Genomic DNA, 27534 nt, shown 5'->3' with positions numbered 1-27534 from the left:
GGAACCAACCCCCCTATCTGGAGCTGGGTTTTCAACTGACCCAGTGGCACCGACACGGGCAGGCAGTACCAGGTCACCCTTTGCAGGCTCGGCAGCCCTAAAACGTGCCGTGCAGAGCTGTGTGACTGCTCCCTTGCCTCTACAAACACGGCACATGCGGAGCAAAGCTCACCGGCACGGGCTGGCCGTGCCAGCTGCCTGCGGACCTCTGCCCCCCGGACAGAGAGGGAGAGAGATTGCAATCGCTTCGGCATAGCTGCCTGGAAAAGCCGTGACATCATCGCTATAAAAAAGAAAACAAACACACAAAATCTGTCCCAGGAAGGAAACTCAGCCATGCTCCAGGAAAATACAGTATTTATTTTGCAAACGCAGCTGTGCGGCTCAATGGGGAATGGAGGGCGCGGACACGCAGCCTGCTCGTCCGGGCAAAGCAGCTTCCAAAAGTGCCAGCTGCGGCGGCCTGAAAGGTAGTGGCCTCAAAGGCAGTCAGATCCCAACGGAGAGGGGAGAAACCTAATACTTGTCAAATGGGGCTAGCACTCGGGGAGAGGTTGTGGGTTTGAGGTCCTGCCGCTGGCCGAGGCTGGCCTCAGGAGGAGGCAGAGGCTGCTCAGCCCTTCTCTCCTGGAGTTATATCTTCACCTGCCGGCAGACCCTGGGCACTGGGAAATGAGGAGTGCCCTGCACGCTGGCTTGCCCCCATCTTGCCATTTCCCTCCCGGGCCCTGCTTGTCTCAGCGCCCTGTGTCCCGTGGCACATCCTCCCTGCTCCCTGCAGCTCCTCCTCACCGCTCACAGCCAGGACCTCCCCTTCCCGTTGGCGTTTCAAAATCCTCCTCTGTGAATCACTCCCCCCCAGCCCTGCCCCCCAAAACTGGCCAGGAATTAAGTGAAGGAAACCCAAAGATGAGCTGCACCCAGCTCAGACCCCGAGCCCACCCAGGCCACAAGGAGCAGGGGCCCTGCTCCGGCACAGACGGTGCTGCTCATGCAGCTCTGAGGCCGGTTTTCTGCAGCCAGCTGTGCCCACGTTGCTGCCGTGTGCTCGCAGCGAGCTCTTGCTCTGGAGAATCCCAGCTTCCCGAAGCCCAGGTCCCGCCATGGCTTCACACCCCCCCAGAACACGGACCAAAGGCAGGAGCAGCGGGGAGGGCTCCCCGACCCTGGCACCAGGCCGCGGGGCTGGAAGCCCGGTGCTGCGGGCCAGCCTCTTCCTGGAGGAGGTCAGCGACCCGGCTCCACCGAAATGTTGTGCAAGGAGCTGAACCAGCGGCCCCCTTCCCCGAGCCACCCTGGCAATCGCACAGGTTTCCAGGAAATCCAAACAAATGCCTCAGCCACCTGGGAGCGGGCTCTGCCTTCCCTCTGCCAGCTTATGGCTGCAAACGCACAGAATCCCCCGGAGGTGGCACAGGGGGACGGTGCCCACCAGGACCCGGGGACCTTGCTCCAAGGCCATGCCAGAAGCCACCTCCGCGGGACCCGTCCCAGGGAGCTGCTCAGCCCCTTCGGGGACAGCATCTGGGGCTCAGGGTGCTCCACGAGGAGGAGGGGTAAGAAGAGACCTCTCACCGCACCGTGCTTCACTTTTCTTCATTTTATTCTTTTATTTGTACAGCTATATTTTACAGAACGCATTAATGCAGTTTAGACACAGCCCAAACCCTGTCTCCCGAGATTGTTTATAACACAAGCATGTAAAATAAGACTGAAAAAAAAAAAACAAAACAAACAAACAAACAAAAAAAAACATTCCCCGATAGAGAGTTCCACCAAAACTCCTTTTGCAACATCAGGCTGTACCTTGAAGAAGAAACTGAGCTCAATATAGTCCATACATTGAAAACTTCCATTGAAAAGAAAGGCACCGTGCGAAACCACATTTTACATATATACAGACTGAGAACTAGAACAAAAAAAATTACACTTTATTATTATTTTAAATTCCTTCTGCAGCTTTGTTGGTTTAATACACACTTTTTTTGTAAATTGTAAACCTTCACTTGCAAAAAAATACAAATACACTGATGCATTTAGACAAAATATTTTCTTACTTGTACAGATGCAATACTTTAAAATATCTCGTTAAGTGCTCTATCATAATAAAGATTCTCAGAGTGGCTTCTGCCTGCAGAGTCCAACTGAGCCTTTAATGCATTTTATATATTTTTAATATAGCTTTTTTAAAGGTCTATATATATTTATTTTATATATATATTTATATATTTATATCTATATATATTTACAACTCTGCCATAGATTCCTTCACCTTTGGTTAAAAAAGTTAAAGCCCTCTCTTTAATAGCATACTTTCTCTTTAAAAGAACACACATTTTGCATACAAAAAAAAAATCTGTTCCCATAAATCAACATTACATTCCTCATCTTCAAACGGCAAAGGCTGTGAAGGTTAGACTCCAGAGTTTATTAACACTCCACTGCACAGACATTTAAAATGACTATTTTTATTTTTATGTTTTATATACAATAAGATCTGAATAACTTTATCTTTCTTTTAGTTTCACATAACTGGGAAAAATAAAACCCGTGTATTTTTTTTTTGTCTCGTTTTGTTTCTAATGTTTTTCCACCTATCTGCACTATGGGTTTAGAGGCACTCCATCATGTGATGAATTTTTTTTTTTTATTATTCCTCTCCTCTTTTAAAGTGTTGCAAGTATCCTTTGGACAGCTTCCCCCCCGACCTCCTCCTGGGAAATCCTCGGCCTTCAGCAAGCCTTGGGGAGCTCCGGAGGCACCTCGCTCGCCGAGATGCGGTACTGCACCTTGGTGTTGGTGATGGCCCCGTGCTTCTGCCGCAGGTGGAGCCGCAGCTGGCTTTTGTGGCGGAAGTGCAGGTTGCACTTCTCACACTGTGGGGCGAGAGGCAGAGGTGCAGGGCATCAAAAATCACATCAGGGGACACGTCCTTCCCTTGGAGGCGGTGGCCAAGCAGTACGACCACAGCAAAATCCTGTCCTCCCCCAGCTACCTGGGCACGCTGCACCCATTGCACAGATGGCACTGGGGAAGTGGAGGCATGGGGGGAAAGCAGCAGGGAGGCTGCTGAGTCCCCAGACCTTGTCCCTGCACCCTATTGCTCCATCCCCACAGCTCGGGCACCTCTACTGGGGTCACACGCTGCATGCCAGGCTCTCCACAGCACACCTCGATTTATGGGACGTACAAAGGTCCCTCAGGATGTGACCCGCGCTCTTGATGGACGCACCAACAAGCTGCTAATCCAAATGCTCGAAGTGGCTACAGGGCTATTTTGGGAGCTGCTTTTGACCCCTGCCAAGAGGGTAGCTCCAGAGGGACGTCTGGATGACAGTCCTTGCTCTGGTTCCCTCCCTAGCAGATAAAAAAGCCTCAGCAAAGAGCCGAGAGCCCCAGGGCTGCAGCAAGGCAGGGTGGGGTACCACTAGCACCCGTGAGGCTGTCTGCTCCTCTGCCCCATCCCCATGCACCGCAGGAAGCTGTAATTTAAGCTGCAGCTATTTGGAGAAGTGTGACCTTCTTCCAGAAGAGGCGGAAGAAAAGGAGAGCAGCTCAGATGTGCCCAGCCTGGGCTGCACGTGGCTAACACACAACACGGGGACAGGACACACGGAGCAGAGGCTGGTGAAGGGCACTGGGGTGTCTTCCCACCCCCTCCTTGGGTTTGGCAGCATACCCCCCGAGCTGAGAGCCCCTCAAGAAAGCAGGGTCACTCACATGGTACGGTTTCTCTCCCGTGTGGATTCGAAGGTGGCTTTTGAGGGTCTGCAGGTGCCGGAAGCGCGTGCCGCAGATCTCGCAGGGGTACGGCTTCTCCCCGGTGTGGATGAGCACGTGAGCACGGAGGTGGGCCACCTGCGGGGAAGAGGTTCCAGGTTAGAGCTCCCAGCAGCTTATTTTATGTATTTACTTGTATATGGATTCTAGCAGGGATCCAGGACCATGCGTGTCTGAGGTTTGATCTCTCCGATCCTTAATAGCAAACGGCAGAAACCAAGTTTCCTACTAAGCCAGCAAACTGGTCCCCACAGACCTCAAAGCCCCTGTTTATCCCCTAATCACACAGGAAAAGCTGCCCAAGGCAGCGAGCATGGCCCCTCAGCCCCCTCACAGCATCCCAGGTCTCAGGCAGGACCCCGGCCGTGTCCCCTGCCCCGGGCACTGCGGGTCCCAGAGGTCACACACACCTGGACGAATCTGGCCCCGCAGGTCTCGCACTTGTAGGGTTTCTCTCCGGAGTGGATGCGTGTGTGGGTTTTCAGGTTGGCCGGCCGGTTGAACTGTGCCCCGCAGATGTTGCAGCGGTACGGTTTTTCTCCTGCAGAGACCAACAAAAAGGGCAAGGCGTAAATACCAGTGGGCTCCACAGTCACCAGCCCCAGCGCTTCCCGAACCACAGCCTTTTTGCACACCCAACCCCACAGCATGCTGCACCGGCTCTGGCTCCCATCCCTGCTGGAGAGAGCCACAGCAAATGGGTATTTTAGGAAGGGGACCCTGGGCAGGAGCAGCCTTGCTCCTCTGTGGAGCAGAGTTAATCCACTGTTGTACTTTTCGGGTTGGGAGCTGCAGCCTTTGGAGCAAAAGAGAAAGCCTCGCAGTGAAAACCGATGACACCGCTCCCCCTGGCTGGTGCCCCAGATGTCCCCTTGGCCCTGAGTAAGCCACCCAGAGCCGCCTGGCTCCCCCTGAGCTCCCTGCACATGCTGTCCCGGCTGTTCATTGCCTCTTTGGATGTTCGAGAAGAGCTGGGAGAGCAGAAAGCCGAGGCCCAGCAGCCCAGCTCCCGTTCATTATTCAGTTATGATTACCGCTGTCGGTCCTGGCTGGCTTTCACATGGCTGGGGGGAGCTGCAAAAATGTTTTAACCAGCTTCTTCAGGATGCTTTAAGATGAGCTCAACTGGGAGCGGGCACAGCCATCGCCTATTCCTTCCTGCCTTTTTCTTTTGTTTTTGATTCAAGAGCAAATCTGCTCCTGCCTGGTGTATGCAGAGGACCTGGGGGGCCAGAGGACTTTGAGCCCCACACCCTCAAACCATGCCCTGGTGCTTGTGTCACCCTGGTCACCCCTGCGGGCCACGTGGAGCTCAGCTGGGGCTGTGGGATGGTGTCTTTACGGCCCAGCAGCACGCACTTCCCTTCCCCAGCCAGGGAGCTGGCTGTTGACATGCTAGGCATTAATAAAAGCACAAAGAAAAAAAAAAATCCCCAGGTTTGTCAGCAAATGACTAAACCCTTAATATCCCTTTCCTTTCTCAGCTTTCATTGTGCTGATTCACAGAGCCCATCCGCTCACAGATTTTCCCATCAGCAGACTTTCTGCCAGGCTAGATATGATCTGGATTTCTAGGATGTAGGAAAAAAAAAAAAACCTAACAAAACAAAACAGATTTTTTTCCCTAAATGATTTTTTTTCTGTTCTTTTGAATCTACCACTAAGTGACCTGGCGGCCACACATCTGCTCCCAGCCACGTGTTGTGCAAGCGGCCTTTAGAAAAGCCCAAGGCTTTACAGTAAATGAGCTCAGCGCTCGTGGAGTCGCAGCCCAGCCCCTGGCAGCCCCCCCCAGGACGTCGCCGTACCTGTGTGGACGGTTTTGTGGCTGGCGAGGTTCCCCTTGTAGCGGAAGGAGGCCTGGCAGCGGTCACACTTGTAGGGCTTGTCGCTGTGGACTTGCAGAGAGTGTCTCTTGAGGGAGGCCTCCTCGGAGAACCGGCAGTCGCACTCGTTGCAGAAGAAGGCTCCGTTTTCTGGGAGGGCAGAGAGGGGGGGCGATGAGATGGATGCGACGGGCACTGCGCGGCCAGCGCCAAAATGGGCCCGTGTACGGCTTGGGGAGGTAGGGAGGGGAAGGCAGAGCAAGTGTTGGAACAAGGAGGGAGGCCCAGATGTATCTGTGGTCAGCCACGCCATGACCTCCCCAGCCTTCTCACGCACACAGTATCAACGTGCGTGGCTTGAGAGAGAAAAGGCAACACGAGCCACCTCTCCTTCAGCGTGATACCAGCTACCGCTTCTATAAAGCTGCTTCTGAGAAGCCAGGCAGCTCACCTGGGCATCTTCCAGAGAGGTCCACAAAGGCACCCAAATTATCAGGCGTCCTCTGAAGGAGGGATGCTCAGTTCCGGACCTCCAGCACCTTTAGAGGTGCAAACCTTTATGGGTACAGATGTCTACAGGGGAAGACTGCCATCATCTGAAGAGGCAGGCAGGTCCCCCTGGCTTAACTCTTCAACGCTGTTGAGCATCACACCTGGCTCCCTCTGTGGACGTCTGCGCACACCACAGTGGCAATCCTGCATTCCCCCTCCCTGAGCTACAGGCAGATCAGCGCACAGATACTCGTCTCTGGGCTTGTGGAGTTTTGCAACGAGATTGCAAGCCTCATTATCTGCGTTTCTCCAGATGTGCACATTGGGCTCCCTGATAATGAAGACACCGTGACGGATGCATGAGACACACCAGCTTGCCCAATCCCCATTAGGGTCATTACATCTGCCAAGCTTGTTCTCGTGTGGTTCTGGCGGGGTGGGGTGCGCTTTGCTTCCTGTCCTGAGCTGCCAAGCTGGCAGCAGGTGACTAACTCCCCGCACAAGGTGTCTGGGGAAGGGGAGGATGGAAGCAATTCCCACGTGTGTGCATCTCACATGCATGCGCACAGCTGCTCAGCCAGCTAAAAGGGTAAAGCACCTTGGGATCTGCCAGCACCTGAGATGGGTCTGATGCCCTTTGGATGAAGGGCACCGGGTGGACGGGTCCCCAGAGCGCACAGCCCCCTCGCCTGCCCTTTGCAAAAAGGCGAGCAGGGATGCAAGACTCACCGCAGCTGGAGTCAGAGTATTCAGATTGGGTTTCCCCCATCTCCTCTCCAAAGGCTGAGCCAGGGGTATGAAGGCACATCTCAGCATGTTGCGGGGACTGGCAGCCGCAGGAGCTGCACTTGGACGAATGCATGTACAGCGGGGACTGTCCTTCGCTGCTCCGAGGGGACCCATCCCGGGACCTGTGGAAGGACAGCAACGCACACAGCCGTGAGAAGGCTCTTGCTGTGCTTGAGCTACTGGGCCCTTGATGTTTGCACCCTTCCAGACACGAGGAACATCCACGTTTTACGGGGAAACCTTTGCGGTGAGATGCACAGCATAGCCCTGATCAACAACAGGTCCCTGAGCCACATCCTTCAGATGCCCATCACAAAATGACCTCAAAGCTCTCTAGGAACATCCAGGTCCAGGGGACAGCACACTGTTCCACACTAGTTTGGCCCTTCCAGCACCTAAAGCCAACCAAAAGCTTTAGGCACAGGGTGAAAACCAGGCTCGACGAATCCAGGCTCCAGAAACCATCCAGAGCTGCTGAAGCGAGCCAGGAATTCCTGACCCAGTGTTCCCAGTTCCACCACCAGGTCGGGCTGGCACCGCTACCGTTGGGATGGCTAGCATTCAGCCGACGTCACTGGCAGCGCTTCACCACGTGCAGAGGTTTCCACCTGCCCGTGGCCGGACACCCCAGCGCAACGCTACATCTATTTCACACACTTCCAAACCCTCACCAACAACACAGGGAGTCCTGTCTCCCCGGGGACATCTTCTCACCTGTTAACGATGTTGTTGAGTCTGCTCGCTTGGGGGATATTGGAGTCTTCTCCGTTAACACTCATCTTGGTGGGGGATTGCACGTTGAGATGCTCCGGTTCCATGGACTGCTGGCAGGTGGACATGGGCATGTAGGTGCGAGGAGAGAGGGTTCCCATCTCATTCTGGTCAGCACTGTCTTGCTTGGTGTTCTGATTCAGAGAGTTGAGGACGATGAACTTGTACTTCTTCCAGTTGCAGGCTTTGGGGTCTGTGGGGCTCTTGGTGAAGAGGGAGTTGGAGTTCTGACTGATGCGGGCGTTCTTGCTGCTGCTGGACTCGGTCGGCGAGTTGGGCTGACAGTCTGACTTCTGGGGGCTCTGGGGGCTGATAAGTCCCTTGCGGTCCAGGGGGGTGTTGGTGGGCTCAAAGTGCTGGCTGATCTCATCCTCTGAAGAGGTCCGCTCCTCCTCTTTGGCCACTTTGTCGCAAGAGAAGTAGGGATTGTTCCGGATCGAGGGGACGACAGGTTTGGGGCCAGAGGCTACGCCGTAGTGCATGTCGCTCCTGGCTTCTTCAGCAGCGCCTTCTTTCGGAGCGTAGATGGTGGCGTGGCACATGTTGGCCGAGATGTCGGTGATGGTTCTCATGTACTCGGTGGGGATCGTCCTGGAGCTGTCGCACGGCAGGATCCTCTCCTTGGGGAAGGCACCTGCCCTCGAGACTTCGGAGAGAGGCATCCTCATCTCCCGCAACTCGTCATCCACAAGGAAGCCATTTAGAGGGAGAGGGCTGTACCCGGGGTAGGGAATGGAGGATCCAGACAAACTGTTGAACAAGCCAGGTGCAAAAGCCCTCCCGTTGCAGAGGGACCCGTTCTGGAGAGGCATGCTGTTCTCCGAGACGTCTCTGCTCCGGTAAGCCATCACCTCTGGGTGGCTCAGCATCCGGCCAGCCAAAAACTCTTCCCTTGGGGTCTTCACAGCAGACACCATCTCAGCTTCACTGGAATCAGGCAAAAAGGAAGAGATGCAGTCATTTTCAGCACGTAAGGATAAGCTTGCAGACGCTTAGACAAGTCCCCCCCCTCCCACCCAAACACACCATGCCAGGATCTCCAAAGTTCACTTAAGGCGCTCACCTAGATTTGACAAACCTTCGGCAAGTATCAACCACGTGCTCCATCTGCAGGTACAGCGCTGTGGCCATCACAGCCATGATATTGTTCTCCCGCAGGTTCAGGCGGGATGTGTACATGAAGTCTAAGAGGATGCAAAACCCCTCAGGGTTAATTTCAGGGTCTAGGTTGATGACATTCAAGTTGCACTTGAGCTGGTCAGTGAAGATGCTGTAGAAGAGGCCACTGCGGAGAGGAGGCAGAGGGAAGATGAGTGTTATGACGATTCAGAGGAAGAAAGGAGAATTTACCTGAAATCCCTTAGCTCACGGAGTTTTGCGCGTGATAAGGAAGGAGGAGAAGGAGGCAATTACAGTATTCCCTGAGCTTCCCCCTTATTATCAAGCTTGGTTTCCTAGCTTAGTAAGCGTCTTCTGCGCTGCACTTTTACCAACCGGCACAGCCTGCTTTTAGATCTCACCTGCTCAACAACTCCCCACTGCCTTGGTTTAGAAATTCACCTTTTTCGGTTGTTCTTACCACCACCCCCTTCCCACTGTGACTCAATTCTTTCAGAAGCCTCTTGGGGCATCCATGCTCACTCTTTAACAAGGAGGAAAAGGAAAAAAAAGGAAATGTTGATAAAATATTTTTCAGATGTCTTAGCAGTCAAATCCTTGTTTTTCCGTATCTTTACATCTTGTCAGCAGGAAACCCTGAAAGGCATCCGCAGTTAATGCAGCTAGGCAGCGGTGGGATGTTAATTAGAGGTCACTAGGAAGCAATCCTGGACCTGGGAAGAGATTTCAGACCCAACCAGGCTTGAAAATCCACAGAGGTGGGTGCAGCCAGAAGCCTGGGAGGAACAGCTCTAAAAATAGCAGCGGCAGGGGACACCACGGTCACAGAGGACTCGCTCACCCCAGCAGCATCCAGTCCTGTCCTGTCCCACACAGCGTTTGTGCCCTGCCTTCAGAGATGCCCCACGTCCGCTGTGCTCCTGCTCGTCCCCATGGGCTGCATGTGGGCTCCGTGCTGGAGATGGAAGGTCTCAGTAATCCCTTTATTGGTGCTAATCGCTTGGCAGCCTGTTTCTATTCTGCTTCTCTGCCTCAGTTTCCCTGCCCGTAAAACCCACAAGCCTCCCTGGGGACGCAGCAGCGGCGCAGGTGGCCAGAAGCGGGAGGTGCTCTCACCTGCAGGCCATCAGGACTGTTTTGTGGGCTCTGAACTGCTCCCGGTTCACGATGATGACGACGTCAGTCAGGATATCCCGGCTTCTAAGGCGGTTGAGATTGAGGAGGACATCACTCGCGTGGCGGGTGAACTGGATGCAGCTGTCTGCCGGCGAGGCCATCTTGAGTCTGCCCGAAACACAAGCGGGAGAAGGACGGGAATGGAGACGCAGCCAGGAGAGCACCCAACCTCAGCGGGGAGGCAGCTGCTGCTCTGGGATGCCTTCAGGTGGCCAGGACGGGACGGCATCAGCTCCTCGGTGCTGGGACAAACAGCCCCGCACCATGCCAAGTGCCTGCCAGGTCTCCTGGTGAGGTCTCTTGGCCAACAGCAAGACCTGGCATGCCTCAGTCCCACCCAGCCAGCTGGCGAGCGAAGGCGACCAGACCCTCCTGAGGATTAGCTAACCGGCTCTTCTTTCTCCTCGCCTCGCCCATGGCGGCTCCACCCCAGCCCACTCCTCCCACCACCACCGCTGCTCCTCAGGTTCATCCCCAAGAAGCTCCCAGCACGGCTTGCCAGCCTTCAGATCCTTCCTGGGCAGCCACCCGCCTCAGCTGCTGGCTGCGAACCCAGCCACGGAACCAAAACAGGCCTCAGAGGTCCCAGCTGGAGCTGACTGATTTCACCAACCCTCACCCACCACCGAACTACTTCCTTGCTATCAGGTGGCCACCCTGGAGAAGACCTGTCCATGGTTTCCCAATGGATGGATGGTGGCAGCGAGGAGCAGAACCCATCCAACCTGCCAGGCTGCTACCCACACCGCGGCCCGGTCCGTCCCAGCGAGGAAGGCTTGGGTTAGTCAAGGCACACAAAGCCTTCTCCTAGCACGACACCCATTGACCCATCTCAGAGACGTCCCTGGCACCGGCCTCTCAGGGCAGTCTGCATCCCCCCCCGCCCCAGGTTTGGGCCGGATCGTGCATTTTCAGCAGCACGCTCCCCAGTGACCAGCCCCTTCCCGCAGCCCTGCCTCCTCCTCCTTCCCCAGCGGCATGCGAACGTACAGCATTTTCCACAGAGCAGCTGCTCTCCTGAAAACAACTCCCAGCTGGGTCTAATGAAACATTTCATTCAACACTTTAAAGGGAAGGGGGGAGGGAAGCACAAAATTTAAATTTACATACCCAATGCCTCAATTCACAGTCCAAAAGTTTCTTTCAAACCTATAAATAAAGCAGAAGAAAACAAACACCACGTTAGCTGATAATTATGAATTGGCCGTGGCAGCGCACAAGCTTGCTGTTTCCCTCGAGTATCAGTGGGATAAAAGCTAGAGATAACAAACCTTCCACTCTCCAGTAAGGTTAACATTTGTTTCTTCCGGTACAGTACGTTCTTATCACAACCACAGGCTTTGAGAATCCAGTCATAGCTTCTTCCACACCCTCTAGCCCAAACCATGGGCGTATGCCAAGGAGATTTTCATTTCCATGACTCAGGAACTTGAAGGCAGGTGGGGAAGGGAAGTCGAGTGAGAATTTTCTCACCACTTCTTTCGGGGATAGCTCTCCCCTGCCAAGACCGAATTCCCGGGCAGCGCCACATCCAAGACCAATGTCATATTCCCAGCACCTCGTTATCAGGTATGACTTAACAAACACCTGCCGCCACTCCGCTCGGAAACCTGGAAAGAGCCTGAATGTGGCCCTCCAAGCAGCTATCGCCCTTCTCGGGACACCAACACGCCCCAGACACCAGCACAAGCGCGCTGGATGGCGCTGCCAAACAGACCCGGGAGGATGCGGACGTCAAGAACCAAACAAAGCGACTTGGCCGGGATCACATAGGAAGTCGGTGGCGGAGACGGAAGGGGACCCAAAACAAACGCCTTCCTCTGGCTGCTGGAAAAGCCTTCCCCCAAACCGCAAGCTTTGTCTCCAGCAGCTGGCTTCGCGGGCAATGCAGCTGGGGCAGCAGGGCAAGGAAACCCAGGAGCTCACTGCCAGAACTCATGCTGCTACCTCCAAATTGACTAAAAAACAACAAACACAACTGACCTGGCACCAACCAGGAGGAAGGTCCCCAGCAGGCGCCCCAGCAGGAACAGGAAGTGCAATGAGTAAGTGAACCAACAAACCCCAAAACCTTACCATGCTATTTTTAGGGCTGACCCCAAAATGCAAAGGGATCCAGTAGGATTGCCAAAACCTGTGCGGAGCGCATCCAGCCCTGCGAGGACGAGTGTCCCCTGCCCTCTCCCTCACAGCTGACATGTGGGTCTGGACCCCAAGCCCCAGAGACCTTGGGGTGGGAAAGAAGAGGAGTTATTTAAGGCATGGTGTCGCATGCAAAGCCCAGAAGGGTGTCTTACAGCCCTATCCCGGCCATAAAATGCAAATCTTCTAGACCTGCTCTGAGCCTGGCTATCTTCAAACTCTACCACACACACAAAGTGACTCATTTCCCAAATACTGCAGAGTCTGACCTTTCTGTACTTGCTCACTGCCAGCCGCTCGCTACCAGCAAGCGAAAGCCCAGGGACTCGCGGCGCTCTGCAAGCAGCCCGGCACGCATCCGTGCTTCCATACCAGCAGACGGCCGTATTTAGGGCGGCCGGGTCGCATCCCGACCTCGGCCGGGCTCCCGGTGGCTCACCCCGGTGTCACAGCCATCAGGACTGACCCGTCTATAAACCAACAAACTGCAAGATGAACTCTGTGCCCGTGAGCATCACGTGAGACACTGCTGCTGTCACCAAATTCCCTTACCCACAGCGAGGCCGCAGCACTGCTGGCTGCGGGGACACCCCGCTCCTCTCCCACCGCCGGACCCCGCTCAGCCCCTTCCCCAAATCGCCTCTCCCCAGCGCAGTGCTGCGGGGTACGGGACCCGGGCAGGTGCATCCCAAGCCCTGCGGCTGCAGGATGTGGGCAGCACAAGGGAGAGGGACCTTCCTTCCCCTCCGAGCCGAGCCGCGTTAACCCTGCCCCTCCCGGCCGCTGCACAGCACCAGCTCAGCACCCCAGGGAGGATGCTCGGGGAGGAGAACAGCAGAGACGGGGACAGCGGTGGGGAACCAGGGAAGACCACCGTGGGCAAGCACGACCCTCTCCACCCACACCCCTCTTCAGCCCAGGATGTGCCCCCAGGCTCGGTTAGGTTCAAAACATCATCCCAGTGTCCCCCCCCCCAAGTTTTGCTGCCCGGTACCTCGCAGGTGGGGGCCGGTGGCAGTGCTCGGGGCTGCACGCCGGGGCTTGCTGTGCCCGGAGAGGAAGGTCGGGGCCCATTTCGGGGGTGGCCACATGGGACTGTCACCGCTGCTGCCTTCCAGGAAGGCAATGGGTCTGCCCCAGCGGTTCAGGGAACGGCCCTTCCCTGCCGGCACCTCCCCGAGAAAAACCATTCCTGGAAGGGAGCCCAGGGCCAGCACTGTCCTCCCTGGGGCCAGCACAGTGGGCACAGGGAAGGAGTGCCCACGGGTGGGGGAACCCCCCCAGCTCCACCCCATGAAAAGGGGAGACCCCTGCAGCTGTTCCCGGCCACAGGCACAGGAAGAGGGGGGAGAAGCTGGGAACCACCCCCCATCCATCTTCCTGCCATTCACAGGGAAATCCCTCCAGCCATCCACTCCCCCCGTTTATAGGGAATCCCTTTCCATCCATCCTCCCACGACCCTGTGCAGAGGGGAGACTCCTTCCTCCCCTACCCTCTTCGCATGGGGGATACCCCTCATCCTGCCCCTCTCCCCCCACCGTGCACAACCTGGGTGGGGGCACCACTCACCCCCCTGAGCTCGGCTCTCCTACCCCTCCACCCTGTGCTGCTCCAGAGCCCGCAGTGCTGACTCCCTCACCTCACCCTGGAGGGGCGGCTGGGTGAAGTCTCTCTTCCCCACAGCCTCATCCCACACAGAGCTCCGAAACTGCCCGCCCAGGGGAAGCTCCATCCTGCCACCCCCCTCCAGCCCAGCCCCAGGGGGAAGCACCCCCCTGCCTACCCAGCACGCTGCCAGCTTCCCCCCCCAACCCATGAGGGGATGCTCGCTTTGTCCAGCACAGGGAGCAGAGGCATAGAAAGGGAAAAGGGGTGCAAGGGGGGGGGGGGGGGGGGGCAAAGGGGGGACCCGGGACACAGTCAGGGGTGCCGTGAGCCACCGTGAAGAGGATGCTGTGGGCTGGGGGTACGCAAGTGCCCAGCTCGGCTTTCCCCACGTCACACAATCATGGGGCACTAAGCGTCCTTTGGCTGTCACAGCACAGTTTTTATTAATTTAGCAGCTTCTGGTTGGCGTCTAGGCCAAAACGTGGCTTGGTTAATAATAACCGAAGAAGAGACGGAGAGAAGTCCTAGCGCACTGTGTCAGCACAGATCAAAAGCAGCATCACCAGTGCGAGCCCTGTAGTTTTTTCCATCGTACCCTTCCGTGAGTGGATTGCACTCGCTATATCGAGCGGTCTCTGCTAACTTTCAATCTGATCCAATTTCCTGCCAGCAAACAAATGTTTCTAGGAAATGCAATACATTATCCGGACGGGTTTATTATCAGCATTTGGAACCAGGAAAACTGCATATTTTCTTGAGCGCTGCAGGGAACTTTATAGTTTGTACTTCAAAAGAGGGTTTAAAAGGATTGCCCTTGAAAGCTGGCCCAGCTCAAGTCTCCGCATTGTTTTGGTCTTTGCAGAAGAAAAAGCAGAGCGGGGGGAGCACGCCAGAGCTGCCTCCGACGTTTTCCACTAAGGAAGACTCCCCCTGCCCTTCACGTAGCCGAGAGCTGACGACGAGGCAGAGCCAGCGAGTGCCCTTGGGAAGCGAGGAGCCAAGCCTCCTTCAGCATTTCCAATGACCCCAAGCAATTTGGCACATTAATTTTTCAAGGGAAGGCAGGGACGCGTCCCGGCTGAAGCCGAGGGAGCAAGGGACTGACGCCGCGCGCTGCCGAGCCCCGCGCCGAGCCGACGGCAGGGTGCAGCCGGGGCCGGGCGTCCCCATCCCAGGCAGGCTCAGAGGAGGGGTCCCGCTGTCCCCACCCTGTACCGACCCCCCCAGCTCTGTCCTCCTGGGGCTGACAGGGAGACGCAGCTCATTGCGGCAGCAAGGACCAGCTTTGACACCCCACTTAGCTGGGGTGAGGCATGAATGAAGGTCGGGGGTCCCCTGGCAGGGGAGAGACACCTCTGTGTTTGTTTAGCCCACCGTCCTCACGAGTTCCTGGTGTGCAAGCCAAAGGGGGCACAGCGGCCAGGAGAAATTAAGAGGGGAGGAGCAGAAAGAAAACACAGCCCCAGATTTGCCCCCCTCTCTCAACTCCCACAGCTCTCCCTGCTTTAGGTGCGAAGCTCCACTGAGATTGCTGGGCTTTGGAAGCAGCCCTGAATTGCTCTGATTTAAGGGCCAGGGGTGTGTGTGTGTCTTTTGGCTGCCAGTGCCCTGCTGTAATGGGAACCCAAGACCTAGCACGGATTAAAAAAAAAAAAAAAAAACACAGGCAGGACTACATCTGCAGTCTAAATTTGCAGTCTGAAGAAGCTGACTGGTCAGATGCTAACTTTTGGATATTCATCTAACCGAACTGCAAACTGTGAACTCCTGAGGTTTGCCAATGCCTGCTGTAAACATGGAAACCAAGTGTCACTTTTTGCCAAACAGAAGAATGGTTTAAAAATAGATTAGAAAAGAATACAGGCACTCAGCATACAGGGCTCCTGTTTATAGACTCCCATGCCGCTATAAAAACGGAACGAGAGGTTACGAGCATGCAGGCAACTTTTCACCAAATTTAGATTTTACAAACTTCTCAGAAACCTGAAAACAACATTTTGGGATCCAACTGAACCCGTAAAAGCCCTTCTCGTGGAGTCTGCAGCCCAAACACTACCTCACACGGTCTAAAACGGGCATGAAATGTTTTTTTCAGCCACGACAAACACCGCACAGTTTGTTCCTCCACGTGAGAAACGCGCCTGTAGGTCAGAGCTTCACTTCACTCACCTACAGACTCTGTAAGGAGAGTTTATTTTTAATGGGGTACTCCAGCAAATTAAGACGACATCCACCCCTGCTGCTAAAAGCACGGGACCGCCTCAGTAAGTTTTACCACCTGTCTTTGTAATGGGTTTTGGAGGACAGCGTCAGTGTTATTACTAAAAAACATGCCTACAAATTAACCTGAGGCTGCTGCCATTGGTGGCTGAAAGCTTCAGCCCCTCCGGGGGGGGATGATGTGGAAGAGGAAAAAAAAAAAGAAAAAAGAAGCGTGGCTTTACAATACAACCTAAATTAGGCAGAAATTCAAGGGCAGATTAGCACCACAACTTGGAAAGATTTTCACATGTGATTTCATGACCAGATGCAGAGCGCGCTCCATATGGAAATGTCAGCGACTTTAATAAGCACCCGGTTGTTTCCAATTAGGCTCCTTAAGTAAGTTCAGTGGCATCCGGAGTTTCCTCTGCCACCTTCCTCCTAGCTAGCAAGCATTTGTTTCTTTTTTTTAAAAAAGGAGTGTTAATAAACATGTTCCCACTCTCCCGAGCCTCCCGGCTCAGCCCCTGCCCGGGGAGGAAGGAGAAGACAGGACACTAGATGGCACCAGTTAGCTTTGCTGCGGGAGCAATTTTTCCCCTTGGAAAATAAAACACCCCAACCAAACCTGGAAAACATATAATTTTGTCGATGTAATTCTGTTTCTCTTAAAACGCGTCTGAGCAACATTATTTTTATGAGCTTTTCCAGCCTTGTTTTTCAAAACTTAATGTTTCTGCTAGGGTTATTTTTGTCCCATCAGACAGCAGGCTTACGTCCTCCCCGGGCTGCAAATAGGGACGTCTAAAAAGTATCATAAAGAGTTTTGACAGATTTTTTTTTTCTTCCTCCCCTCTTTAAAGCGAGATTTGTAAGAATCACTTCTCATTCCAACTTCTTCCTTCACAATAATAACTAACTAGTTAACCTCCACTTCCTTTCTGGATATTGACTCAGACAGGCAGAACTGAGGGGGATTGGAAATTGGAATTGAAATGCATCCCAAGAGATCTTTGATCTGTTTTGCCAGTCAAAATTGAATGCTCGGAGATGAAGTCTTTTCTTACTGGAACAATGTAATAATCCATTCCTCTGGAAAATTGCTAGACACCCTTTGAATATTTTAGATGGCTAGCTGATTTGTTTCACGGGGCAAAAAAATTGCTATCTGTAACGTAAGGTTTTTTGAAACCAGCAATCCCATCGTCAGAAGAAAATAACAGAACCTCAGGTTCCGCCTCCGTAGCTCTACCTACAGACAGGGAGGAAGAGAGGTCTGCCCTAAAATATTTTCTAAGCAATTTTTGAACTGCAGCCCCCCCAACCCAGGGGGCTGCAGGTGGAAGCCTGCGTTTGTTCTTCAAGCACTTATCCTGCTGACCTTTAAAACAATACAGCAAATAATTTTTTTTTTAAAAGCATCTGAAACCTCCGGACAGGAATCGATACGCAGCCCCGGATCGAAGGAGGGCTCGATCCCGCACCCAGCCCTGCTGACACGTCCAGCTCCGTGGGGAAGAATTCGGCCCCGGACAGACGCGGGAGCGACGCAGTGCGCGGTGCTGAGCCCCATCTGGCTGGCTCAGCCTCGCTTCGCACCGATCCTGCGCCTACCGAAGCCGGTGGAAAAAACTAACCGAGGCGGGCTTTGTTTTTGTTGGTTTTGACCCGTGATTTTAAGCCCCGACTTGCCTCTTTCCCTGGAAATGCAACAGGGGGTCAAAGGCAGCTTTTTAGGCACATCTGAGAGGCCGCCGCAGATTTATTTTTTTTTTTTTTCCTAAACAAACGCCCTGCTTTCTGTTTCCCTCCTTCCCAAGAGGCGATTTCATAACATTTCATACTGTGACTTTGCAAACTACGGGCGGGGGGGGGCCGGCTGGCGAGGCGGAGAGCTGGGGGGGGGGGGGAGAGAGAGAAGGGGGGGGGGGGACGGCCGGGAGAGGTCGCTGCCGCCCGACCACGAAAAGTTTTCACAACAAAGTTGGGCTTTTTCGGTTTTGTTTTCCTTTTTTTTTTTTTTTAAGGGGGGGGATTAAAAATAATAATAATAATAATAAAAATGAAACACGCGTCACCGAAAGAGCTTTCTCCCATCCCCCAAATGCTGTTTTTTTTTTTAATTTTTAAAAAAAATTTTTTTTTTTTGGGGGGGGTGGGGGTGGGGGGAGGTGCGGCGCGGGCCGGGCGCGGCGGTTGCGCGGGGTCTGCGCGCGATTTGCGCGGCTCGCTCCAGGAACAGCCGTGTGGCCGGGGGCCAGGCGCGCAGCTCCCGGCGGCAGATTTACGAGCTCCTGTCGCCGCGCCAAGTCCGCCGCGGTAGTAAACACACGGCAAAGGGCTGCCACGGGGAAAAGGGGGAGGGGGGGGACACACAACCGGGGGGGGGCTCCCCCGTACCCCGACAAGCGCACCCCATCGCCGAGCGGCCGGAGGACCCCCCCCCCCCAACCCCTTTCCCTCCTCCTCCCCGCTGTTTGCGGCGGCATCGCTGGAAGGAGAAAAAAAAAAATCGGAGCCCCCCCCCCCCCCGCGCGGTATTTTCAGAGCCACTTCTCCCCCTCCCCGCCGCCTCCCCGCGCGGGTGCCGCCGCCGTCGAGGCCGGCGCGGTTCCTTCCACCGAGCCCCGGGAAGGAGGGAGGGAGGCCGAGCCTCCCCGCCGCCTCTCCCGTCCCCCCCCCCCCGCCGCTTGCTTTTCCCCGGGCCGACAAAAACGCCGCAAAGTCCGCTCCGTCCCCGCCCGGCTCCTCGCCCCCCCCGGGGGGCTTTGACAGATCCCGGCGCGGCCCCGCCACAGGTTGCCAAAAGAAAAAAAAAAAAAGCCGGTAGGGAGCCGAAAGGGGAGTGGGGGGGGGACGCGGGGAAAAAGCCCCCCGCTCGTACTGCGGTAAAAAAAAAATCCTCCGAGAAGGGGGAAGGAAAAAAAAAAAATCACCCCGAGAGAGGGCCGAGCCGCCCGGTGCCGCGACACGGCGCACACGCGGGGACCGGGAGCGAGACAGCCACTAGAAGCAAAAGAACAAGAATAAAAAATAATAACAAATAAGATACATAAAATATAAGACACGCTGCCCGAGCTCCGGCCATCGAGAACCGACGCCGAAAGGAAATAAAATAAAATATAAAATAAAAACCCCGGAGCTCCCCGGCGGCCGCGCTCGCCGCCGTCCTGCGGCCGCCTGCAGGTGCAGGGGCACCGCGGGGCCCCCCCGGGGGACACGGGGATGGGGAGAGCAGCGCTCGGGGGGACAAAACCCCCCCGAGACCCCATGGGGACCACCGCGGGGGGACCTCCCCCCTCCGGGAGCCGGCCCCGTTAGGGCAGCCCGGGGCTGGGATTTTTTTTATTATTATTTTTTTCCCCCCCCTTTCCTTTTTTTTTTTTTTTTTTGATTTTTTTTTTTTTTTTTACTATTAAGGGTGCAAGGAGAGGGTTGGGGGTGTCCCCGCGTTAATTTAATAGGGAGCACGTTAATTTAGTATGGAGAGGGAATTATTATAATAATAAAAAAAAAAATAGGGGAAAAAAAAATTAAGGGGAGAATGGGATGGGGGGGGAATAGGGGATGGTAAAATAATTTTTTTTTTTTTTTTCGGTGGATTAAAAGTGCCGTCGGGGCACCTGCCGAGGGAAAAAGGAGGGGGGGGGAAAAAAACGGGTAAGAAATATATAGGGGCGGCTGGGCGCCAGAGCGGGGCAGGGAGGGAAAGAGGAGGGAGAGAGAGAGAGAGAGGAGGGAAGAGAGAGGAGGAAAAAAAAAAAAAAAAGAGAGAGAGAATTAAAGGGTAAAATCGGCCGCGGCAATAGAAGCAGCAATCACCTGGTCTCCGGGCTTTCCTAGAAACTCCTTGCATCACCACTTCTAAGAACCCCAGTTCTAAGAATCAACAGAGCCCAATTCTCGGAATTTGAGCTGCCGGCCCTACCACTGCGAGCGGCGCGGGGAGGGACGGGGACCTCCCCTACCGCCTCCTCGCCGCCGCCGCCGCCCCGCCGGGACGCCTCCCCCCGCCCGAACGCCCCCGACGGTGTCCCCGTGCCCCCGGCCGGTGTCCCGGTGGGGACGCGGCGGCGGCGAGGGTCCCGCTGCCCCCCGCTCCCCGCCGTGTTCCCCCCCCTCGCGGTGGTCTCGCCCGGCCGCGGGGGTCACGTGGCGGCGGGCGGCGGCGTGACGTGGGGGCGCGGCGGGGTGGCGGCGGGAGCGCGCGCGCGCGCGCCCGCCCGACCGGGCGCGGGGGAGCGCGCGCGCCGCGCGGACGCAAAGGGGGGTCCCGGGTGCGAGAGCGGGGACGGGGCTGAGCGCACGTGGACACCCCCCCCCCCCACCTCGCCTCCCCCCAAAAATATAATGCAGGGGGAAGGAGGGCGTGTGAAAAAATATATGTTTTTTTTTTTATAATAATTCCTTTTTTTTTCTTTTTTTTTTACTTTTTTCGTTTTTTCCTTGTTTTTTTCCCCTTTTTTCTTGTTTTTCCCTTTTTCCCCTTGTTTTTCCCTTTTTTCCTTGTTTTTTCCTTTTTCCCCCCTTTTTTCCTTTTCCTACCATTTTCTCCTTTTTCTCCTTTTTTCCCTTTTCTCCCTTTTTTCTCTTTTCCACCCTCTTTTCCCTTTTTCCCCTTTCCCCCTTTTTTCCATTTTCCCCCTTTTCCCCCCCTTTTTTCCTCCATTTCCCCCCTTTTTTCCTCCTTTTCCCCTTTTTTTCCCTTTCCCCTTTTTTCCCTTTTTTTCTCCTTTTCCCTTTTATCCCTTTTTTTTTTGGGGGGGGGCACCGCTTTCTCATTCCAACAATCAACCCTCCCCCCCTTTTAAAAAAAAAGAAAAAGCCAGGATCCTGCTGTGCTGCACTGGAATTTTGCATTTTTCATTATTTTTCCTTCCGTTGCCTCTTTTTTTTTTTTTTTTTGCTAATTTTTGACAAACACATCGACGCTCGGCTCACAGCCTCAGATGGGATTTACTCTTGGGGCCAGAAGCTTTTTCCTTAAAGCCCCCCTCACACCCCCATGCGCTTCTTTTTCCTTTTTTTTTTTTTTTTTTGCGTTTTTATTTTTTTGGCTTTGCTCCTTAACGCTGGGATTCTCGAGGAGGAGGAAAAAAAAAAAAAAAAAGAAAGGATGACGATGTAAATTTTTTTTTTTCCTTATTATTTTTTATTTTCAGACGCTTTCGCTCTTTTCCTTCCCAGGACGCCCGAGCGGTGGGTTAATTCTCTGTAGCTCTTGTGGTTCTTATTGCAGCCCAGCCTGTAAGTGTGCACATCCTCGCGTTCCTCCGCTGCTCCGCGAATCTCTGCTGGGGTGCAAAACGCCGTCGGCTCCTCCTGGCGAGCCCGGGCTGCCCGGGGTTTTTTCTCCGGGCGCTTTTTGCCCGCTCCTATTGCCGGGTGTACGGAGGGGAGGGCGAAGGCCTGCGCTGGCCCTTGCGGGAGGCGGTGGGAATAAGGCGAAGACTTCTGCAAACCCTTCTTCCAGTTGGGTTTTGCAGGGCAAGGACTGAGGGGGGTGGGAGGGGGCCGCCACCCGAGCGTTGCTCCGGTCCCGTATGTAAATGTATCGCCCTGTATGTAAATCTGTAGAGATTTATACCTCTCCAGCCTCGAGCCTTGCGTATTTATTTCGACCGACCGTGCCGGCGCTGGGGCCTGCGGCTTGGGTTTGTCTCGGGGGTGCATCAGCACATCGCCAGCCTGCTGTGCCGTTTGCCCCCGACACTTTTTCGGCTGCGTGCTGCCCAGCGTGGCCGAGCAGGGGGAGGGCGCGCTCCGGGCCGGGATGCCTTTCCCATTGCAATTAATAGAAATTTGTTTATGAGAATAACCACCACGGGTCACGGTGCCCTCGCTCCTCCGCTAATACAGTGGCTCGGAGCTACTGATTCAGTCGCCGCCGAGCCCCACCAAACGGGTGCCTTTGCTGGGAAGTTCCTGCGTGCCGGGTGCTGCCTTTATTTTGATTTTGCAGCCGGGCTCACGAGCTGAAATGCTCGGTGCCTGCTCTAAAGTCGGGGGGGGGGGTTGGGGGGGGGGGGGGATAAGAAGAAAGCTGTTCTGCTAATCCGACTCATTTTATCATTAAAAATAGCCCGGTGGCAAGATCAGAACGGTGCTGCCGAGACACTTGAGATGGTTCAGATATGCTCGAAAGCTGTAGTTAAAAAGCAAGATGGGATTCCCAGCGAGGGAGCACGGCCGGAGCCGTGCGAGGCTCCGGGCCCCGGGAGCAGGTTCGGGAGGTGTTTGCGAGCGGCCGGCTCGTGGGACCCACTCGCACCGACTGCCCTCCGGGCTTGTGCTTCCTTACAGCACGGAAATTAAAAGGCCTGAGGGGGGGGTGGAGGGGTTAAGGAGAAGGAAGAAAAAAAAAAAAAAAGGTTCTTTGCTGTTTGTCATTTTTCTGCAGCGTGACGCTTTCGGTTTAGCCAGCCCCTGTGCCTGGCTGGACGCAACGCTTGCAGAAAGTTAGGCAGGGCGAGAGGGCTCGCGGCGGGGTTTTTGCAGAGCCCCAGGGTCAGGCGTGACTTCTGCTCCGGTGGCACTGTGAGGGGGGCTGGCTCTGCCTCGGTCTGCAGCGTGCCCCCCCTGTTCGTGGGGATGCAGAGGTCACCCACCAGCATCCCCGCTGGGCCGGGAACTCGGCGGGCACCCGCTCGGCCTGGGCGTCTTCATAGGGTGGGATTTTCTTTCTTTCTTTTTCTTTTTGTTTTAAATTTATTCTGCAGTTTAATGTCTTCTCATCCCTCTACTCGTCACCCATGGGGCTCCCACGCTGCCTCCCACCACAGCTTCAGCACCCCATAAAAGCAGCGACGGTGGCTCCAGGGTGCCAGGGAAGGGAACGTCTCCCCAGGATCCCCCTTGCCGTGCCTGTGCCCCACAGGCCAGAGGGGTCTGTGCCGGGCAGGACAAGGCCTTGTCACCTCCTGCCCCTCTCCTGGCCCAGCTGGGTGCCGGCCAGCCCTGGCCCGGGGCGGTCACTCTGCAGCCGGTGGCGGCTGCCCAAGAGGAAGGCGACGACGAGCCCGCAGCACGCGGAGGGGCGGCGGGGCTGCCCGGACCCCTCTGCCACAGGGCCCCCCTTGCCCACATCACGCAGCCAGCCGTGGGCTGGCTCTCCTTGGGACTGGGGCTGCAACCCTGGTGCCGCTTGGTGATGCCAGGACGGGGGCATCGCCGCCGCAAAATGGTCCCTGTGGTGTTGGCAGAGCAAGGCCGGAGCCGTGCTGGGCATGACGGAGGGTGGTCGGCCCCGGCTGAGCTGCTGGGCTGAATGGCGCTGGGGACGCTTTCTGATCCTCTGCCAGGGCCACAGCTCTGTGTTGGGGACCTTCGGAGCCAGGGGTGAGAGGTGAGGGGCTGCGGGACCTTCCCTCACGTCGGTGGGTTTGAAGCATCCCCGTGGCCCACGCCTCTTCACAGGTGACCCTGTCAAGAAGCGCTTCACCTCACGACATAAACAGCACCCCATAATCATTTTTGCCTTCAGAAATTAACTCCTTCCGGCCACAAGGCTTCTCCAGCACCCTTCCAAAAAGCAGACCCCAAAGCTGTGTCCGGGAGGGGGCCGTTCAGCCTTACAGAAGAGCACCCGGTGGCAGCAGGGGACGGTGGCGGCCGCAGCCTGCACGACGCTGCTGGAAGGGAGCTGGGCGCACATGGAGGTGCGTGCCCGAGGCCGGGCCACACGCTGCACGGGGACACTGTATTCCCTGGTTCAGCCCAACTATCTTGTTTTCTAATCTAACCTACTTTTTTTTTTTTTTCTATTTTTTTTTTTTTTTTGTCAGAGGTTGGTGCTTTGCAGGAACCTGTTCTCAGTGCAATCTCAGAGCTTTTTGTGGGTGTCTGATTTCTGTAACACGTTTTGGTTTCCAGTATGAATGTAACGTACAAAAGAATATCATGACACTGCTCTAGGTGTATGCGATCTTATCTACCTGACATTTAGGGTTTTTTTAACCGTCCATTCACCTGATTTGCATAAAAATCACATGGGGTTTCTTTTTTTTTTTTTTCTTTCCTCTTTTTTTTTTTTTTTTTCGTGCATCATCATAACAAACTGCTCAAGTTTACCGGGCTGCTTTCTGCCTGTCAGCATCAGCTCCCCTTCTTCCTCCCCGACAGAGGCTGGGGCCGGGGAGGCCGGCGCTCAGCAGGGACAGTGCTCCCTGCCCCGCTGTCCCTGTTGGCCACTGAAACCTGTAATGAGCAGGATTTAACTTGCACGCAAACCAAGGCGGCAAGCACACATCCGATCCGGTGCTAGTAAATTTAAATAGATGAGACTCCTTTTTATTGATAAGGAAACTCCCCCGGAACAGCCCCATGCTCCCAGCAGGCTCCCCCTGCCGCGGCCACGCTCATTACAAAACAAGGCCGCAATTAAAATAAACTCCACAAGCTAAACAAGCTGCCGCCTCTCGCTGGTCATGTGCAGGCTTTAGCCCTCGCGCAGAACAAAATGTTTTCCTCGGTATCGGAAGAGCCATCAGCCCCGTGAGGAGGGAAGAGGGAACATGTAAATGGCAGGGAGTGGAGTATCGTGATGTGCATCGGGGCACTTTTTCTTGCTTTCTTCTCTCTCTCTCCCTTTTTTTTTTTTTTTTGTTTTAATTGGAGTGTTTGTGATCTGGCTTGGTCCTCGCCGTGCGCGAAAGGACTGGAAGTGGAAAAACTTGAATGTCACGGCAGGGCCCGGCTGTTCCAACATGCCCTGGGCACACCTGAGCCGACCCCCCCTGGCTCCCTGCTCCTTGCCACCCCAAGCTTTCCCCCCACAAGCCCCCAGCCCCATTTTTATTGCCCCCATCACGCCCCGTGCAGAGGTGTTGGGTGACAGCTCGGCGCCTCCCAGAGGGACGCCGGGGCACCCAGGAGGATGGGATGAGTGGAGGGATGGACGGACAGACGGAGGGACAGCAGGGAGGGGCACCCTGTGGTGCCCCCCAGCCCCTGTGTGAAGGCATTGCTCTGTCTGAGTGTTGCCTCTTAGGTGCCACGTGCCACAGCATGAGGTTGCCCTGTTTGGGGCAATAAACACCGCTCGGATCAATAGCCCGCAAAAAGAGCGCTTTGATAAAGGTGGTCCCACTGCACTCAGTAAAGTCCCAGGACATATTCCCGTGAAATCGCCCAAATAACTCGTGAATCTCCTCAGCTCTCGCTGCCGGGAGAGAGTGCAAACTTGCCTGTCAGAAACGACTTTCCTCCCGTGTAGCCGAAGGAGCGAGATAGCTGCCTGCCTGCCTGCCTAATCTCGCAAGCACTCAGGACGAGGTCGAGTAAACATTATTTACACGTGGAAGGGGTGCAAAGCCTGCCGTCGTGCCGGCACCGTGCAACAGAGCACCGACGGCCCTCGCTGTCTGTGCCTCAGCTTTGATTCAGATGGGATTTGATTTAAGCAGCCCCAGCTTTGCCAGGCGCTGCACCAGAGGACTGCTGCCCACCCCTGCCCGCTCCCCATCAATTTTTAACCAGTTATGGACCAAAGTCTGGGAGCGCCTCGGCGGGGCTGTGCCAGACAGCCTTTGCATGCCTGATGGCAGCACCTGTCCCACGTCTCCAGCGCGCCCCACGTCCCCAGTCCGCCTGCTCGCCTGCTTTTCCCCACATTTTCTCATCCTGGCACCTTCAAAAATCTTCAGCGTGTGACCAGTGGCAGTGCTCAATCCCTCTCCTGGCACTGTGCGGGGACGCTGACCTCTCCCGTTGCAGCTGAGCTGTCAGCTTTCAGCTGTCGACGTTAGAAAAACCTCAGTAACCCCCACAGATACCTGTCTGATAAGGAGTTGCTTGAACCTAGTGCAAAAGAAGTTGCTTTGTTCGAAAAAAAAAATAAAATAAATGTTTTGGATGGTTAATAGCGTTGTTTTCTTCTGTTCAAGAATCTCTCGGATCCCTGACATCAAAATGCAGAAGAGAGCCTAAGGAAAAGGACAGAGCCTCAAAGTTTTGCAGGGAGCCTGAGTGCAAGCCCCTGGAAATTAAAAGAGGGGTTTGCATCGATCCTGATGGTTTGCAAACAGGCCTCTCGAGTTCAAGCTGCAGCAGCAGGGGGGTTTAACAGCTCCTCGGACATCTCAGCCAGTCGAGTGCTGCGGGAATTTCAATTTCTCTCTTCAAATAAAGCATCAGCGTAATTTTTATATTCTTTGAAATGATCTGCACATTTTCTTTCAGTGAAACCCTTTGATTTAGACTTAAAGGATTTAGTGACTGGGTGGGAGGTTATCTGGACGTAATGATGAAAATGGTAATTATTTGTTTTACTGCCTCCTGAAATTCTTTTATTTCTCTGTACTATCTTTAAAAGCATGGCTGGCAATAACAAACTGTCTCTGAAAAGAATTCAATTAAATGCATTGCCAACAAATTATTTTATATTTTTTATACCAGTATTTAGAGTGTTAAATAATATATTAGTAGATTTATAGACTACATTTAGGTACGACTATGAATAGCTACATTAAAAAAAAAAAGCAGAATATTCATGTGAAGGGGGGGGGGCTGGTTCCTGGGTTTTAAGATTTTTTCTTCTCGTCCTTTTTTTTTCTTATTTGAGTTTCAGTTTTAGGACTTAAAAAGAATTAGATTTTCCCGTCCTTTTCTGTTACTCTCAAATGACAAGAATAAGCCAGCTATTTTTTGAGGCTAAAATTCCCATGGGATTTCTCCTTATTTTCAATAATTAAATATTAAAGGACTCAGAAAGAACCAGGCAGATTCTACGATATGGACATGAATCGAATGGGATATTTATTTGCATAGGTACATGGCAAATAGGGAAGGATCGATCTCTGAGCTGTATGAAATTGCCAGTTACTCCATTAGAGTTTACAAATAGATTATTGCCCATAAGAATATAACTCTTCAAGTCCTAAAAATATTTCAAGTCCAGGATTATTTTTATTTAATCTAGTAAATGACAAATATATTTTTAATTCCTATAAAGCAGAAATAAAACCTCTCCAAGGAACTGGAAACTGAACCCAACTGCTTTTTCTCCCCTCGTCTTTTTTTTTATGGATATTTCTTTCCTTTTTTTTTTCCCCCTTCTTCTTTTTTCTCTCCAAAGTCTTATCAGCCCCTCTGAATTTTGCAATTTATTTCTCCTTCCTCCTCCCTCAAGAAGAAAAAACAAAACACTTTCCGTCAGAAAACACGATACTTTCCCCTCCGAGCCTCTCTGAAAAATTGCCTGCCTCGCTCTCTCAAGACGAGTTTCCAGGATCAACAAGTTAACCTTCAGAAAGATTACAAAGGTACAGGCGGGCTGCTGGGGAGGTGAATCATTAAACACCAGGTGAAGCCCAGGGCTGCGGGAGGTTCCCAGCACGGCGGGGACGGGGTGCTGGCATCGCCGGCCGCGCGTGGGGCTGCTGCCATCCCGGCCACGGGGTTTAATTCCCCCGGCCACGCTCCGTGCTGCCAGGGCTGCCTCAGCCCTCGCTCGTGCGAGCGGTCCCGCCGCTTCCAGGGTGATAAATGGGGCTGCAACGGTGTGAAATATGGGAAAGTGGCCAGGTTTCCCTTCTATCCCACCCCGGCTGGGACGGAGGAACCTGTTGCTGACCTGCTTCGCTCCTCTGCTTCCCTGAGCTTCACCTAAAATGCCCCTCGCTGCCCCGG

At 54.3% G+C, this 27534-nt stretch overlaps 1 protein-coding gene, 1 long non-coding RNA gene and 1 pseudogene across 2 annotated transcripts; 2 read left to right on the top strand and 1 right to left on the bottom strand.

Moving 5' to 3' along the window:
• The window catches only part of LOC136791464 (axoneme-associated protein mst101(2)-like), a 159916-nt pseudogene that overhangs the window by 51224 nt on the left and 81158 nt on the right, over nucleotides 1–27534 (top strand).
• Nucleotides 1586–19846, bottom strand: BCL6 (BCL6 transcription repressor). The gene is made up of 10 exons (XM_067002297.1): nucleotides 19729–19846; nucleotides 11064–11102; nucleotides 9894–10061; nucleotides 8722–8943; nucleotides 7602–8585; nucleotides 6828–7009; nucleotides 5589–5756; nucleotides 4191–4321; nucleotides 3721–3858; nucleotides 1586–2876 (listed from the first exon to the last, which is right to left on the bottom strand). The coding sequence occupies exons 3-10, from the start codon at nucleotides 10052–10054 to the stop codon at nucleotides 2733–2735; spliced, it is 2130 nt and encodes a 709-aa protein (XP_066858398.1). The 5' UTR covers nucleotides 10055–10061; nucleotides 11064–11102; nucleotides 19729–19846; the 3' UTR covers nucleotides 1586–2732.
• Nucleotides 13989–17695, top strand: LOC136791437 (uncharacterized). Its single transcript, XR_010833524.1, has 2 exons — nucleotides 13989–15968; nucleotides 17326–17695. It is a non-coding gene; the product is annotated as an uncharacterized lncRNA (long non-coding RNA).

This window comes from Anser cygnoides, chromosome 9, assembly GCF_040182565.1.
Source record: "Anser cygnoides isolate HZ-2024a breed goose chromosome 9, Taihu_goose_T2T_genome, whole genome shotgun sequence".
In the NCBI taxonomy this organism is placed as follows: domain Eukaryota; kingdom Metazoa; phylum Chordata; class Aves; order Anseriformes; family Anatidae; genus Anser; species Anser cygnoides.
This window is presented reverse-complemented; position numbering and strand designations above follow the sequence as displayed.